Source organism: Vulpes lagopus, chromosome 7, assembly GCF_018345385.1.
Source record: "Vulpes lagopus strain Blue_001 chromosome 7, ASM1834538v1, whole genome shotgun sequence".
NCBI lineage: Eukaryota > Metazoa > Chordata > Mammalia > Carnivora > Canidae > Vulpes > Vulpes lagopus.
In genome coordinates this window covers 52,067,750-52,086,099 of record NC_054830.1, presented here as the reverse complement: position 1 = coordinate 52,086,099, position 18,350 = coordinate 52,067,750, and the positions used below count along the sequence as shown (strand labels likewise).

The following is an 18,350-nucleotide window of genomic DNA, read 5'->3' as shown; positions in this document are numbered from 1 at the left end:
GTCCATCAGAATCAGAATGTGGCTCTTCTCCCTCATTCATGTTTGGTTTTTGGTTTCTCTTGTTGGTGTTCTGTTTTGCTTTCCTGGAATGTCTTTTCTCCTAGTATCTACCTATCCCAAATCCAGCACATTCTCTCAGGCCCACTTCAATGAATTTAGAGTCACACTCAACTAATCCAATCTTCATCAATCCTTACTTCCTTTGAACTCTTACACTACTTATGGAGTATGAGCCATTTATTGGGCACATGATTATACTATTATAATCTGTTTTTAAGAAAGATGAATCTTTTCTCCTCAATTTAACTATAACTTGTTTTTGGCAGGTGCCAAATCTTCAAACACTTCTGTTACCCACAGCTTCTAGCAGTTGGTGCTTGCCACTGGGTGTATGGTGTATCCCTTGGCACCCTGTCAGGAGGTTGCTCATGGTGAGTGGAAATCTTGATGGGGGTTTGTGGAAGATGACTGGATTCTTGGTAGGTATAAGGCTATGCCACAGACTTGCACATCTAGGGTAAGAAACACATGCTCTCAAAGGTTTTTGGTCCTGATGTTTTCCTTCTTTTCTTAGTTGTGGTTGTTTAAGGCAGATGGAGAGTTCAGAGAAGTTGTAAATTGAGTGAAAAATTAATTTACTGAGAATGAAAGTTGAGCAGCAGTTCCATTCAAATTTTTAAAAATGTGTAAGAAAGAAGATGGGGTGCCTCAGTTGGTTGAGAGCCCAACTCTTGATTTCATCTCAGATGATGATCTCATGGTTACAAGATGGAGCCTCACATCAGGTTCTGTGCTCAGCGGGGAGTCTGCTTCTCTCCCTCTTCCTCTGCCCCTATCCATGCTCTCTCTCTCCAAAATAAATATATCTTAAAAAAAGAAGAAAGGAAGGAAGGAAGGAAGGAAGGAAGGAAGGAAGGAAGGAAGGAGGAAGGAAGGAATGAATGGAGGGAATAAAAGGAAATAAGCCTGGCAGTGTGAGGAGGGTAGAGGACACATAAAGACTCAGTCTTCAAACACAACCAGCAATTTCATAATATGGTAATTTTTAATATTAAAAGTAAATTGTAAATGTATTTTTATAAACAATATGCATAAAATAGATCTATTTATTCTAAAACCTTTTCTTTTTAAAATGCTTTTTCACAGTAAATTTTTTAGGTGTCAGATTTCCCCTCAAAATAGTGCAATCGGAAGAAGGAAAACGTTGTCAGTGAATTTGGACTTCTCTGCTAATACAAGTCCTTGTATATTTCTTGTAGGAGTGGGTGAAGACTCATGTCTGTCTCTGTTTTCTTTATGACTTGCAATAGCTGCACATGTTCTGTTACAATTTGTCTGAGGTCTGTCATTTTCTGGAGCAGCTTGGCAAAGAGCTGAGAGGACTCGGGGTGGTTCAGCTTGAGCTGGAGCTCCAAGGCTTGTAGCAGGTTGTCCTGTATGTCCTCAATGGGCTTCACATTCAGCAAACCTGGGCGGTCTGGGGGCGGGAGGGGGAGAAGAACAGGAGGTTCAGTTACAGAATTCTCTGGCCCTACATCTGAGGCATTTTCAGCCAAGCTACTCTAACCTGTCTTTTTATTGGCTTGTTTTGCTCTGGTTCTAAAATACGGTGGGGAGAGAGGGTAAGTAGACCGTGGGCAAGAACTGCATATGGGGGTACAGGTTGAAACCAAGACCAGCAGAACTTCCGGGGGGGCATCGTTTCCTGGCTGGGGCATAATCTATTGCCTGCTCAGTTGACACACACAATGGCAATGCAATCCTCCCCTGACTGCGGACTCTTCCGCCAGTAGGTTTCTACTCGCTCGGAAATCTCATTTTTAACTTCTGTCCCTTCCTGATGAGTCTGTGTTTTCTAAAACTCTACTTACTTGCTCACCACAGCCGTAGGTACACTTTTAAAATCAGCTTTGTCTTATTTTTTCCTTAATATGTCATATATGTTTTCAATGAGACAAGCCATCGTTTTAAATACAGTTTGGAAAGATAGAGCCCTAGATTTTAACAGAGGTTTCTTCCAAGCGGTGAGGGAATTTTCACTTTCTTCTTTAAACTTTCCTTATTTGAATTTTTAAATAGCGGACTTAAATGACACTTTTAAACTTTTTATGTTTTTCTTCATGAAGATCCTGTTAGATGAATCCCTAAATACTTTACAGTGTCCTTTATTTTTTTGCTTTATAGGATTCTATAGGATTCAGGATCTTTTCTAATCTATCCCTACTGGTGCTTACAAAAAACATATTGATTTTACTATACTGAATATATTCCAATTTCTAGACTCTTGTCAATTCTAACAGTTATCGTGGATTTATTTTTCTATTTTGGCTAGACTATTATATCTGCAAATACTGATAACTTCATTTATTTCTTCTTTCCCAGTGTTTACACTTCTCATTTCTTTTTCTAGCCACAGTGTATTGGCTAATACCTCTAGTATGGTATTAAATAATAGTAGCGGTAGGAGAGGAGGTATTCTTGTTTCACTCCTAACCATGAAGAAAATGCTTCTACTGGCTTACCACAAGTATGATGTTTACCAGAGATTATAGTGGATATGTTTTACTCCTGGCTTTTCAAGAGTTATAAAGTTTTTAATTTGTTTTATTCAGGAATGCTGTGACATTTCATCAAATGCTTTAAACTTTTGCTTTCTAAAGAGATAACCTAATGGATTTATCTTAATCTAGTAAATTATATTAAGAGATTTCCTTATATTGCTGTACTCATTTGCTCCTATTTTCCTTAGGGTTTTAAAATTTGTGAGATTGGCCCAGAGTTGTCTTTTTTGTGCCATCCTTTGTCTGTTTTGATATGTTAACTAGCTTTCTAGACTGAGTTGAGAAATTTTCCTTCTATTTGTATGTAGTAAGGATCTATTCCTTACTGGCTTCTTGGAATTCACTGGCAGAACCACCTGAGCCTGATGGTAAATCTTGGTCTACCTTTAATTTTTCTTCTACAGCTTTTAATCTCTTTAGTAAAGAGCTTAATCAAGATTTAGCAAAGACCATTAGCAAAGACTCTTTATTAAAAGTAAAATTTTGTAATTCATATTGGAATAGAATTATACATATTATTTTAGAATTTTAAATTTCTTATTTTTATTTATAACTGAATGCTTTTTATTTTGTATATTCTCTCATTTAAAAATCTGATATGCGGGACGCCTGGGTGGCTCAGGTGGTTGGGCGTCTGCCTTTGGCTCAGGGCATGATCTCAGAGTTCTGGGATCAGGTCCCACACTGGGCTCCCTGCAGGAAGCCTGCTTCTACCTCTGCCTATGTCTGCCTCTCTCTCTATCTCTCATGAATAAATAAATAAAATCTTTATATAAAATAAAATAAAATAAAAATCTGATTTGCTAAAGGCTTCTTTTTCTTTTTAAAGAAACACAGCTTTTGGTTTTATTCATCAACTCTTTTAAAAATTCTATCTTGTTTTCAATTTAATTTTTTCTTTTAACTTTCTTTAGGTTTATTTTCCCCTCTTTTTCTGGCTTCTTGAGTGGAATGCTTAATTCATTTAGTTTTAGTATTTCTTGTTTTCTGATAGATGCATTTAAAACTCTAAAGTTTCCTCTGAGTACCACTTTGGTTTCATCCCATAGGCTTGGGTAAATAGTATGCTCATAGCTCTTTCCTAAATAGTCTTACTATTTTGATTTCATTTTTAATCTAAGAGTTACATAGAAGCATGCTTTGAAATTTCCAAGTGGAAAATGTGGGTGTTTGTTTTTGTTTTCTAACTTCTAAGTTTTATTTTGTAATTTCTCAGGCCTGTTGCACTGTGGTTAGGATATAGGGTTTTCTTACTAAAGCTCATGAGAGGGGGTGCAGAGTTTTTGTACGCCATTCAGGACATCAGGTAACAGCACCTGATTCCTTGTGCTGATTCCAAATTTCAGATCTTGAAGGCTATTCACCCTTGTTTTCTAATTTTATCTCTTCCCCTTCTTTCTAAAGCATTGTAAAGAGCTTTTACTTACCTTTTATTTATTTAAAAAACATTTTAAAATTTATTTACTTATTTGACAGAGAGAGAGAGACAGAGAGAGAGACTGAGCACAAGCAGGGGGAAAAGCAGAGGGAGAAGGAGTAGTAGGCTCCCCGCTGAGCAGGGAGCCACATGGGGCTCAATCCCAGGATCCTGGCATCATGATCTGAGCTGAAGGCAGATGCTTAACTGAGCCACCCAGGTGCCCCTAAAAAAAACTTTTTTTTAATGTTTTTTAAGTAATCTGTACACTCAATCTGGGGCATCAACTCATGACCCCAAGGTCAAGAGGTGCAAGTTCTACCAACTGAACCAGCCAGGAGGCCCTACTTACCTTTATAATACCTTTCAGCCTCTAGTCTCATTTTCTGAAACCATCCTTCTGTTCTAGCCATATTAGGCTATTACCAAACTAAGTCCATCAAAAATCCTATTTTCTGTCACGACTGTGCTTATACAGATTCTGTCCTTCTCTCGTGAAACAGCCTTCCTTTCCCTTTACCCATCTTACTTATTTCAACCTGTTCCTCAAAATATAGCCTGTGTCACTATGTTCTGGAAACCCTCCTTGACATTATCTCTTCCTCTCCCCTATTCTTCCAAACCCCTTTCTCTGGACCCATTGCACCCTATAAACAATCTCCATCATACTAGTAGATTACATTTATTGAATGGTTATCATTTTCCAAAGAATGAGCTAAGGGCTTTATACATAATAGATCATTTGATTTTCACAAAAACTCCACAAGGCCAGTGTTCTATAGAGGGAAAAACAAAGATTTAGAGAAAGGTGTTAAATCTTGCCCAAGATCTGCTACTTCCTAGTAAATGGCAGAACTGAAATTTGAATCTAAGTCTGTTTAATTTCAAACACTGTATTATAACTATATTGTATTTATAAATCACACCGTAAGTACTAGTTTTCTTCTTTATGTTCCCTATGAGGTCACGAGGTATCAGAGGGCAGACACTATGTCTTGATAATCTCTGAGCCTCTGGTAGAAACACAGGAAGTACTCAGTTGGCTGAATTAATGAGCAAGAAGGTTGTTCTGGCTGAGTCCTGGATTGAAAAGTACAATTCTCCTGGTTGGTGAACAATGCAATGAAGAAGGCTCCCACAAACAGTGTTTTCTTTTCTTTTCTTTTTTTTTTTTTCTTTAAAGATTTTTATTTATTTATTTATTCATGAGAGACACAGAGACACAGGCAGAGGGAGAAGCAGGCTCTATGCAAGGAGCCCGACGTGGGACTTGATCCCGGGACTCCAGGATCACGCCCTGGGCTGAAGGCAGGCACTAAACCACTGAGCCACCCAGGTGTCCCAAACAGTGTTTTCTTGTTTCTAATAAACTCTAGGAACCTTTATCCACTGAGGTGAGGTACAGGAGAGAAATGGTAGCAGGGACTCACAGTGGGATTTTCAGAACTCTAGACATTCTTTTAAATTAAGTTTCTTTTCATTCTCTCCCTTCCGCCTCTTTAATTACGAAGGAAACTTTGAGTTGATTTCTGTTTTCTAACTTCTACTTATTCCATTGATTGGAATAAGTATACTTCCTCTCTCCCCTCACCACCCCCCACCCCACCCCAGCATTTAAGTTTGCAAAAATCTCAGATTCTAAGAAAGAAACAAATGATGCAGTCCTGGCCTAGAGAATCGTGCCCCTGGAGGACCTGCGCCTTTCTCACAATTGCCATGCAATCATGAAAACCCTGATGCTTTAGCCCCTGACAAATCCTGGACTGGTGCCTTCGGTTTAATGATTGCTGATCCTCTTTCCCTGATGAATATTCCAGATTTCAATAGCCCTCTGTAGCTATGCAAATGCATGTGCATCTGAAATGGCAGCATTTTGTGGGAAGGTGGGTGTTGAATGTGGCTCCTTCATGGGCTGGGACCCCACACCCTTGTGTAGAACCTCTGCTCACTGGGACACTGGCTCCTTAGAATGCTATCTCCTTCCTTCCTCTTGGGCAGCATCAGTCAGAACTTCTGCAGAGATTACATTAATCTAGTAGGTTTCATTTATCATGACAGCTCAAACAACCAAACCCTAAAATGCAGCTGATCAGGCTTGCTGGAAACACTTGGCTTGGGTGCAGTGTAATGGAACTGGCTCCTCTAGGAGTGGAAAAGGATCTGGTTTGGATTTTCAAATCCCTCTTTGGCAAGTTATTATTTTTTTTATTATGTGACAGATGAAGTTTGGCTGAATGGCTGAAATTTTGTGGCCACTGATTTATATTTTCTCCAGTGACAAGTTAGATCATTTACAGATCTGTCTCTGTCCCCTTTACTGAGCCTCCATCAAGGCAAAATCGAGTGCAGTTGAGTGTAAAAAGTAGTCTACTTTAACCAGCTCTGTGACCCTGGGCAAACTGATCAAGGCCACCAAGCCTCAATTTTCTAGTCTGTAAATACATAATTCACATAATTAAACTGGGGAAATACACTCAAAACTTAATTAGACAAGTACATTAACAGGCTTACACTTTAAATTTAAAACACTTGGCTTCTCTTCTTTAAAAAACTAAATAGCTTCCCTTGGTCTTAAAGCAATCTCTAGAATCAAAGGCAAAAGGTATTTGCCAGGGCTGCTCCCCACCTTCTACCCTGCTCTAAGGCCTTCCCTGTGCCCTCTCCTCTTTTTCCTTCCACTTTCCTTGCACACACAGTCAAATACTTGCTGAGCTAAGCTGGACATCACAAATGTGCAGGTCTGTGCCAGCACCTGGAGCCATCCTGGGTCCTTGACCTTCCCTCTCCACTCCCCAGTACCTGCTAAGATACTGTTTTCAGAAGGCCTGACAGAGATCTTCTTCCTGCACCTGGCTGAGGGTCAGAGTTGAAGTCTGGAATTGGGTCAGGGTCAAAGGACCCCATTTATTGGCCTAGGTTGCCTAGAAGGCCCTTCTGGGAAAGTGAGTGTTGACTCACATACTCCAGGACACAACACTCAAGGAAGCTGGAGTCAATTACTGGTTCCTTATTCCCAGGCTACAGAGAATTGGGAAAGCAACCTTTCCGGTCCCCACTCACACAGTGCTGGAACTGATTATGGAGGGCTGCTGATTATGAGCAAACCTACAAAACTCCCATCGTATCCAGATCTGGCTCCATTATGTGGAGTGAGAGCTGAAGAAAATTCTAATTCTCTTGACCCTCCTGGGATCAGCCACCTGGGCCAGGCATTTCCCAAGCACAGATTTTCTCAGCAGGCGTTCAGGGAATCAGAGGGCCCTGGTGGGTCTTCTGGAGAGAAAGGCAGAAAACCCAAAGTGGATGGTTTTGTCTCTATTCTAGGAGCTGCTATTAAGGCTTTTCCAATCTATGTCTATTGCCTTTATGATAAAGACTAATCTGGAAAGGACTATCCAGGGGATTTAGAAAACAAGTATGATAGCTGGACAGCTGTAAATTGATCCACAGACAATGAAAGGCCTTACTTAGTTCAGGTGCCCGGTGAAAACCAAAGGGGAGGTAGGGCTTCCTTTTACACTTCCTTTCCAATTTCCTTTATTCTAGTCTTCCTAAGTTCACAGATGTGTTGAAAAGAGCAATGGATTTGGAAACTGAAGATTTGAAGTCCTGTCTCTCTTCCACCTACTTTCTATGTGACTTTGGACAAGTCCTTCCATCTTTTCTGGAGTTTGGCTTTTTTTTAAAGACAATGGTATTTCTTTCATAAGGTCATGGTGAGAATGAGCAAGGTAAAGGGATTCTGTGAGATAGAATATTCTCTTGGTTTGTTCAAATAAAAACAGTTTCCACCAGGACCAGGTCTGGAGTGTAGGCTGGGTTGGGCTTTCCCAGCATACACAGTTGGGAAGAGGAAGATTCCTGAACTGATCCTTGTAAGAGCACAACTCAGGAGCACACAAAAAAAATAAAATAAAAAATAAAAAATTCCTGATGCAGACTCACGTTTGAGGGATTTGGGCAGGTTCTCATTCTTGTAGTCAGATGTATAAAAGCAAGACAGTTTAGAGCAGTAATAAAGGAAGCCAGGGCACCCCGTTTCACTTCTTCCCTGAAGTGATGGTGTTAGGGATTCTACAGTCGTTTTCTGATCTATTGGAATCATGGTAAGCACATTAGGCAAAACTGTGAATTCAGCCAACTTTATCTTCGGTAAACTATGGTATGGCCTATAGCAGTTCCTTTCCATGTTCTTATAAGAAAGTTTCACGTGTGTTCTTCTCATATTTAAATTTCAACTGGACCTTGATGGACTGCAGTGATTCTCTGCTTTGGCTACACACTGAAATCACATGGGGAGATTAAAACCCTGCAAACTAATACCTGGGTCCCAGCTCTAGAGATTCTGATTGGCTTGGTCTGGGGTATGACCTTCAAGGTTTTTAAAAGCTCCCAGGTGATTCTAATGCACAGCCAAAAGTAAGCACTAGTGGCTCAGTGAGAAGCAGTTGGAATCCCAGCCTTAAAACTTACTTGCTGGGTAACCCTGAGCAAGTTCCTTAACATTCTGTGCCTTAGTTTCCTCATTTTAAAAATGGAGACACAAGAGTAATGCAGCTCATAGTGTTGTCAGGAGGATTAAATGAGTTAATAGATGGAAAGTGCTAGGGCAATTTCTGACACATAGTGAGGTAGCTATTTCTATTTATAATAGCATTATGTCACTTGCCTCTTTTTCCTTGCTTTCTTCTCTCTTTTCTTTAATTTTCCTGGGTCCTCTATCTTTCCTGTTCTTTCTCCTTTCATTGCTCCTTTCTTCTCAGTCATCTCTCTGCTTCCCCTTCCGAATGTTTTTTTCCCTTTCCCCTCCTGGGGCTGCACCTTGCAGGAGATTTGGTATTAGGAATCCCAGCAGGGCAAGCCTAAATTAATCAGAAGGCTGCATGGTGGTGATTTTAGGAGAAATGCAGTTGATGGTGGCTATCTGGGAAAGGGAACCACATAACTGGGAGGTCTTGTAAATGTGTTATCAAACAGATAAAGATCTCTTGAAACAAGCACATTCTCCCATGAACCCACATGTAGTCAGCAGAGTCCTTCACTCTGGAGTGGGTTGACATTCTAACATTTCCCTGATTAATGCTTTTTCTGTCTATGTCCAAACGACAACCACTCCTTAAAACAATAACACACAGGATGTGGTCAGGATGATGAAGGGGGTGACCACCACAATGAAACCAGCCAGGTAATATTCTCTTTTATCTGCCCATCGAGTAACCATTCCACACCAACTTCCCTCATCTTAAACACTCAGCTACCACCCCCAAAAGCCACCTCTCTAACTACAACAGTGGACACAAAGATACCTAATAACCAGGTGAGATGCACTTTCTTCTTTTCTGTCTTCAAAGCTTTTTGCATTGTTCAATGGTACCTCCAGGGAGTGAAATGAGCTTGGGCTAATTTTATTTCCAGGTCTTTCAAAATGGAAATTCTACTCGAGATCTCCATCCTGCCCTTGGGAAGTCCTTGTCTTTCCTGTCTCTTTTCACCAGGGAGTTAGGGTCCCCTTGTTGTTTTAAAGGTTGCTCAACTGAAGCTCAGCCACATGGTTTGTTCCCCTTCTCTGTGTCAGCACCAGGAGAGCAGTGAATCTCCCTTGAGCTGAGAGATATAGATAAATTTCTGCTCCTTTTATGTCCAGCACTGGCTCTGAGCAGAACTGGAAATGGGGGGTGGGTGGGTGGGTGGGAGGTAGAGGAAGAAGACTGGAGAGGAAAGAGAATGATTTCTTCTTTCTCATCAAGCCTGACACACTCCTCTAAGCCAACCACTCTTCCTCGCTTCCTCAACCTCTAGAAATGCCAATAACCAAATGTAAAACGTAGCCAAGTATTTGTTCTCTGCAACTCTCCCTCAATGTCTTCCTTTTCAATGTCTTTGGAAGAACCTGTGATCTGAAAACAATGGTGTGATCTTTAATCTCCAATATGACCTCTCAACACATAATGTCCCAAACCTTTATCAGAACCTTGGGAGTGTGGAAACTTACCACACTCCTGCTCTTCTCTTCTCCTTGAGGGGTAAGGGGGCTTATAGTTCTCTCCTTAGCTTGTCAGGCCTCTGTCCCTTCCTGTGGTTATCTCTTTCCCCTGGGTTTTTTTTTCTCAATCCACAACTAATCCCCTTAAAGTGATAGCCGATAAAGGGATTAGCTGATATCTCCCTAGGGGTATTTATATGGTAATAAAGGATTTTAAGTATGACTATTGGTGGAATTACAAGAAATCTGACTGGCAAGATTGCCTAGAGCTACTTCAAATTCTATCATAAGGGGAAAAGAGAAAATTATCATTTATTGTGTGCTTAACAGGTCCCAGGCACTGTGCCAGAGCCTTCACATAATGTTATTTCATTTACTTGTGATACTGATAAGGAAATTAGGGCCCAGGGAGGTAAATAATTGAGTGAAATCACACATCTAATAAGTGGTGGAGGCGGGTGTCCCAGCAATTCCAAAGCTTTCCAATACTCCATCCTGCCTCTTCTGGTTTTCTGATTTGTGAATCTGGCAAGACCTTTGAAAGGTGTTTTCCCTGGGAGTACACTGTGCCTTCACAACCTGTGTTGGCCTCTCTGTGATGAGTGACTTGAACTGGTCCTGAGTTTCATTCTTCCTCACTTGCAGATGATCTGTCTGAATGTCTTGGTGGATTGTGCCAGTCTGGAAGGCTGCCTGGGGTCACCCGGAGTTTAAACACACATTGTGAGAACCCAGAATGATAAAGTGCTCCAAAAAGCAGCCCACTGACTGACTGACTGAACCTTTTCCAAGACTGCTGGTGTGGGGATAGGAATGACTCAGCAGTTTGGCTTTCAATCCCATGTCTGTCTCTGAGGTCAAACACAATCATGCGCTCACTCACTGAGGAAGAGATTTTACTTCTGAAGCAGTCACAGAGAAAGGTGCTTCTATGTTCTACAAACAACAAAAGCCTCTGTGTGTGTATGAATGTGTGTGTGTATTTTTTTTAAGTTTCTCAGATGATTCTAGTATGTTTCATCTTCTCCCTATGCCTCCATGCCCCTGCCAGCTCTCTGGTTTTCAGAATTTGCATGCCAGTTAAGAACTCATAGTTACACTTCACCTCTATCTAAACCAAAGTTATGAAAAGAGTGAACTGATGGGACATTTCTAGATAATTCTAATTGAGTCATTATTCAAAGCCATCCTGGCCACCTGACAAAGGTTTTCCCACTGGTCATGGCAGCATGGTGGGAAAAGCAGAAGAGCAGAGTGTCGCAGGCTATGCAGACACACTGTAGGTGCCATTACGTATTTTTCAGTTAATAAAATGAATGCTGCTACTCTCTGACACCATCATGGCCCAGATGGGGACAGGAACCATGTAGTAACATTCTTTGACTCTCCTGCTCAGAGCTTAGTCAGATGAGAAATCAGACACCTTTGTTTATCCTCAGTATCATGAGAAAGAAGTTAGAAAAACAACTTTTGCCACTTAGACACCAACCTAAGTCTTGTCCAAAAAATTGTATGGATAAGACGAAGATAGCTGCATAGTTAACTAACATAGGAGAGTAGGAACAAGCAGGCCTATTGTTGTTCATGGTGTTTTTAATACCGTGTGCTAAACTATTTTGGGTTGTGCCTGCTGCTCCCAGTCAACTAGTAAGGATGATGCTAACAGACAAAGAGATGTGGGGGGTGACTGGGTCCTGCAGAATCAGAGGCCTCGTTAAGGTGCAGTTTCCTCAAGGAAAGTGTGGGCCCACTCAGGCACAGGTACTCTGTCTCCTGTTCTAGAGAACTGCTACATCATCCATTCTAACTTGTAAAAGAGTTCTGCAGAAAATGCAAAGACCACACATGAGCTGGAAATATCCTCGAGATTTTGAAGGGCAATGAGGGGTGGGGAAGAGAGATGGAATACTCAAACTAAGGTCCTCAAACTCTGTGCCTGAGAAGTGGCATGAGGTGTTCACAGCTACAGCTGAATGAGTGTTAGTTTGATTGCTTCTGACAGGCAGGAAGACATGAAGTTACTTGATGGTATTTTAACAATTTTAAATTTCTCTCATAAATTTCTTCTGCAACCACTTATCTCTCTTAGAACCCGGTGTAAGATGGTATCTGATGAAGTATGAACATATTCACTTAGTTACTTAAAGCTTATTGTCAATTTTTGTGACGATAAGCTACAAACAAATGCCATCATTTCCAAGGGCCATGCTACTTGAACAAGTTTAAGAACACAGCACCAGGGCAGCCCAGGTGGCTCAGTGGTTTAGTGCTGCCTTCAGCCCAGGGCGTGATCCTGGAGACCCAGGATCGAGTCCCACGTCGGGCTCCCTGCATGGAGCCTGCTTCTCCCTCTGCCTGTGTTGTGTCTCTGCCTCTCTCTCTCTGTGTCTCTCATGAATAAATGAATAAAATCTTAAAAAAAAAAAGAACACAGCACCAGGCTTCAGTGTTATATACTGGGCTCCATTCCTTCCTACAGCAATTTTCAAACCTGGGGTATCATTTTGTTAGGTTAAAACAGTGTCTTGAGAAGAGCTTTGTATATTAGTAAGAAATATCTAAACTACAACCTGAAAATTCTTGACTGAAATATTTGGAGGCAAAATGAAATAGGTAGTTTTTGGTAACTGCCAAAGAACTCCAAGACCAAGGTAATTAACTGGGATGTTTCCACATCTCAATACATGGAAGACAGTAGTACCTAGGGCATCAGTTTTAAGGTCAGAGAGACCTAGGTCTGAATCTTGGCCTCATCAATTACTGGCTCTGTGACTTTGGGCAAGCTGCTTAATCTTAGAGCTCTAAACTTCTATTTTCTCCATTTGTAAAATGAGGATAATATCAGACTTTGCAGAGCTGCAGGAAAGGTTAAGCGAAGATTATGAGCATTGGTAAAGTGCTCAGTATATATCCTGGCATACAGTGAAGTATTGTGTCGATGACAGTATTATTATTATTAACATTTGACTACTATGCATTCAATATGCATTTACTAAGTACATATTCTGGACTGGATGCTGTGCTTTGATTCTATTCTAATTCCAACAGATTAAAAAAGACACATATATACACGCATACATAGTCAAGACCAAGAGTAAGAATTAGAAGCCCTGGGTTACTGACCTGAGAGAACCAGGACGTACCCGATTGTCTTAAGAGCATCAACTCTTCCTTGATCTGCAAACGTACAGCTATGAGAACAATTCCCCTTTCTTGTGCCCTATTCTCTCAGCTCCCTGCCCACTCAACAGCAGAAACACCCATGATCACTCCAAGACCAGCTGTCCAAAGTTGCTGCACAGAGAAAGAACATGGCTGCGATTGCTGGAAAAGGAAGGAGCTGCTATAGAGGTGGTTTGCATAACCAAGCCATACTCAAGAGGGTAAACGAGGAGGCTGATGATTTGCCATCTGTGGCCATTGTATCAATATTTACATCTTCTCTGTCATTAAGATGGTGATGGCAATCTACCCCAAAAAATATATTGTAAAACCCAGTGAATTTCCTCCCCCATATCTTGGAAGTTTCGGAAGAACTGCAATGGATTCCAAACTGTTTTGAATTAACAAAAAGAGCTTTATCCTGTTGCAGAGTTCCAGCTGGAACCTTCCTATGCTTTTCTTCACTTAACAGCAAATGCTCAAGGGGGCAAAGAGTCCAATGGAGTGTCCTGGGGCTTGTCAGTTTTACTGAGCTTTATACTTGGCTTTGGTTGCTGGGTAGTTTTGGGAGTTTGCTAGTATGGCTGGCATGAAGCTGTGGCGCCAGTTGCAAACATGCCCATGCTGGAGGCAGTTTTATTACTCTTGACACCACCCATCCTAGAGGGAGCAAGGGAAGCTATTACTTATCATGACTACTGAGGAAGCAGTACTGCTGAATTATGGGCCCATACCTTAGGGGGTATGGTGAAGGGAGCACAGGTTGTGGCCACCAACACAGGTGTGAGCAGGGTGACCATGATCCATTAGCCAGGTGGCAGGGGATAGGGTGTGTGGCAGAGAGGGCACTTCAAGGGGACAGGACACATGGGTTTCAGCTCCAGTCCCACTGCTCACTAGTTGTTAGATCTCAGACAGCTTAAGTCTATGACCCTTGCTTTTCCTTCTATGAAACAAGGATAAAAATATAGGAGAATTGTCGGGATCTAACAAGAGAACATATATGAAATGCTCTGAAAGAGGTATAAAGTGCTGTCTTTTATCTGATTCTGGACTCTTGTTCTTTGTTGTCCCATTTTTTTCTTGCTTCGAGCTCAGTGGAGAGAGACAGGAGGAAAAACTTGAGAAGAACTAGGTCATCTTTCTCAGCTAGCTTGGTTTGAGAGCTGAGTAAACAGCAAAGATGCTAAGCACCAGGCCAATCTAAGTACCAAATCTCACCATATCAGCAGTTTCTAGGTTTGAAGTTGAATGACAGTGATCTTACTATAGCAACTCCAGTTTCCTCAGCAAATACTTAGTTGGGTCAAATCAGGTACTTTCATCCAAAAAAAAAAAAAAAAAAAAAAAGGTCCCCTTTGGGTCTTCTGGAGATGCCTTGCCCTTACTCTCCCTAATTCCTTACCACCCTACTCTTACTCTTGTAAGAGTGCCCATCTCCCATTCTTCCTTCAGTCTAGGGTTATGGCACCTTCACCAGACGAAGTTCTTCTGTGATCCTAAGGCTAGCTCAGAATGAGGTCAGTGGTGCCCCTGCTAAAAGCTCTTCTTTCTGGGATCACTAAAACTATCTATAGACTTCAATGTAAACTACACAAAAGAAAATGATGAACCTTTCTTAAGATTAGGTAGGATCAGAAATTTGTTTACTAGATCACTGCCTCTTGCTTGCATGAATGTTTTCCCTTTCTGGAAAGACCAGGATAGGGAAAAAAATTAGAACTCATTGAGAAATATATAATAATATAAATGATCTAATAAGCCACAATCTGGGATATTGACCTCAGCATCTACAAATGACTGGGATTATTATCTTACTGAAGTCCAGTCTTTGGACTGGAAAAGACTTGAGCAGTTCTTTCTCTGGCCCATACCCAATCAGCTTCTCCGAGTAAAGAAGAGAATCAAATTTCTGTGTATTATGCAAACATGGGGTCCAGTTTATTCATTCTTATCTATTGCCTGTAGGTAGACTTCATCTACAAAAGCAAACTTTGATCAGGGAAGGATTTGCCTTTTGAGATATGGGAACTAGTCAATGGTTAATTCTATTTTTCTTTTTAAGGAAGTCTAAAATTATTTACAGGGTTTTCTTCTCATTATAACCACAGGTATAAGACTTTAATAATTTATGGCTGGCTGCTACCTTCTTCATTGTTGTGAGGATCCAATAAGATCTGGATATTGGCTACTGTTAAAGTGGTCTGTGTAAGACCAGAAGGAACTCATTTATATAGCATCCACATTTAAAATGTACCATTTTAAATTTTCATAATTAAAAAAAACCAAAGCCTGCAATCAACTTACTGTTATTTTTTGACAAATTAATGAAAAATTTAAAGCCTAATAAATTGCAATAATAAAAATTTAAAGCCTAATAATTGCTATTTTTAAATAACCTGGCTTGTGAGTTATAGGCCATAATGGCTTTTTTCCTAGATGAAAACACCCTGTTGTCTCACAGGCCCATAAAACAATATTGCTCACTGGGGCACCTGGGTAGCTCAATTGGTTAAGTGGCCAACTCTTGATTTCAGCTCAGGTCATGATCTCAAGGTCCTGGGATGGAGTCCCAAATAGGGCTCTGTGCTCAGTGGGGAGTCTGCTTCAGGATTCTCTCTCTCCCCCTCTCCCTCTGCCCCTCCCCCTGCTTGCACACACATACTCTCTCTCTAAAATAAATAAATCCTAAAAAGCAAAACATAAAAACCCCAAAATTTGTTCAAAAAAGTCCAGAATTATCATGACTGTTTCTTGTGTAAACCTGCCCTGGCTAGCAACTAATCATCTTTGAATAGCTTATTTCAAATGCTTCCTTTAGTATATCTGTGGTGGGAATATAAACTCATAAATGTTGTGGTGAACAATGTGGCAATGATGTAACAAAAGATTTAAAAATATTTATAATCATCTACCCAGCAATTCCACTTCTGGTACTTTATTTTTATTTATTTATTTTTTTCACTTCTGGTACTTTAGAATGAGAAAATAATTTGCAATTTGAACAGAAATTTATACTTAATAATGTTCACTAAAACAAAAATTTAGAACACATTTTTGATAATTTTCTATGTTCTTGTTGATAGGTTTTTAAATTAGCAATCATAAGTAAAGAGATTGGGCAGCCCTGGTGGTGCAGCGGTTTAGCGCTGCCTGCAGCCTGGGGTGTGATCCTGGGGACCTGGGATCGAGTCCCATGTCGGGCTCCCTGAGTGGAGCCTGCTTCTCCCTCTGCCTGTGTCTCTGCCTCTCTCTCTCTCTCTCTCTCTCTCTCTCATGAATAAATAAATAAAATCTTAAAAAAAAAATAAGTAAAGAGATTATTTGGTATATAATGGTCCTTTTTAAAATGGAATATTTTATAGTCATTAAAATGGTAGTGTGAATACATATATTACATATATGTATCTAATACATATATACATACATATATATGCTAGCACATGGACAGAAACGTTTCAGGAGGAGGAATAGGACTTTGTTAATCTTATTTTATTCTGAGGACAGAGGCCTTTAATTTCCACTCACACTTTTCTGTACCCTTTGAATTATGAAATGACCACGTATTACTTTTATTTTCAAAAATTAATGAAAAATATTAACAAAGAGTACGTAATGACATGGGGAAAACGATTGAATATAAACATGGAATATATGGTATGCTCAGGAAAAAACTTAGAAACATATCAAATGTTAATATTTCTATTTTGCATTAAAAATAAAATGCCTAAAAAAATAAAATGTGCTTCAAATTATTAGCTAAGCAATAACAACCTGTTTTCTCATCTAGTGCTTCAAAATTTAAGTTTCTTCTCCTAATGCACCTCAAATAAACTAGAATCTCATTCTTCTTTGCTGAATTGATCATGGATCCCAGAGGATCGAGGGTTGATCTGTTTAAGTAGATTCAGTTAAGGTATTACAACATGTTGGACAGTAGTTTTTGTTACATTAAATATAACCCCCCAAACACCATTTTTAAAGGAGTTACAACTTGACACTGCAGTGGAGGCTCCAGAGTTAACCTGGGCTGCACTGTCATCTATTTGCACCCAAGTTACCTAAAGGGCAGTATTACTGTAGACTCCGGAGCCAGACTACCGGAGTTCAGAATCCTGGTTCTATCCTGTGTTAGCTACGTAGCCCTGGGCAAGTGACTGAACCTTTCAGGGCTCTGGCTTCCTCCTTTGCAAAACGTACTTTTCTTGCTGGGCTGGAGAATTAAGTGAACGTGTATCACATGCTTAGGATACTGCTTAGAAGACAGTAGGTATTTAAGTGTTTTCTATCATTATTATTAGTAGTAATATATCAGGCACCTGATTTCAGAAGTATTCTGCTCTCAAGTAATTGGACAACAAAGGAGGACAGAGTACACCATGTTCTTTATAATATCTTATATAGTTTACAGTTTACATCTATAGGACCACCATCCCTCCCCACATCAGCTTTTGCCAACAGAGTATCCTCTGTAGAGTACACACAAAAAGCTCACCTGAAGTCCATTTCAGTAATGAAAACTCATTGCTTAAAGACAATTTTATACAGAGACATGACAGTAAAACTTTCTACATAAGCTGGAAATGTGTGGAGAAGCCAATGAAAGTAGCATTTAGTATAAAACCTGGCTTTGGAGTTGGTCAGTTAGATCATGTACTTGCAAGGCCAAAAATACAATGAATTGCTAAATAACTCAATTTATTTCTCTGTTCTGTGCTCTCTGGTTCAGATTATATTTTTAATCACAGCCAACCACCTCACAAAGTTACTTTAAGGGAAGCCATCAGATAAATCTACCTGAGGGAATAGGTGGAAGTCAGTAGATAAATATTACTCGATTTCTGATATTAGGAAAGCAATTCAAAGTAATATCTTCCTGATGGTAGAGCAGGAACAAAATCTGCCCCAAACCACTTAGTTGTGCTCCCTCTATGCCAAGTGAGCACTGTGACTTAAGCAAAGTTGTACATGTCATTACTTAAATGAAATGAAGAATAGATTGGCTGGAAGGGAAGGAAGGGATGGGAAGGAAAGGGAAGGAGAAGGGAGAGTGAACGGAGAGAAGGGGAGGGGTGGGAAAAGACGGGAAAAGAAAATAAAAAGGAAAAAAAAAGGAGAAAAAAGAAGAGGGCATTTGTTTTTCATGTTTGGATTTGACTGGAAAGGCTGGGTTGCCCACAGCCTTCCAACAGCAAATATATGATCTTCTCTCCTGGTACTTTACCTG

The 18,350-nt window shown here is 40.3% G+C and overlaps 1 protein-coding gene across 4 annotated transcripts in view; it reads right to left on the bottom strand.

The window, feature by feature from the left end:
- Positions 1-1,026: 1,026 nt before the first annotated feature.
- The window catches only part of PPARG (peroxisome proliferator activated receptor gamma), a 132,650-nt gene continuing 115,326 nt past the window's right edge, over positions 1,027-18,350 (bottom strand). For all 4 annotated transcript variants that reach the window (XM_041760806.1, XM_041760807.1, XM_041760805.1 and 1 more), the window contains one exon: positions 1,027-1,477. In XM_041760806.1, coding sequence (XP_041616740.1) covers positions 1,230-1,477 — 248 coding nt within the window. In that variant the 3' untranslated portion in view covers positions 1,027-1,229. The remainder of the gene's footprint in view (positions 1,478-18,350) is intronic.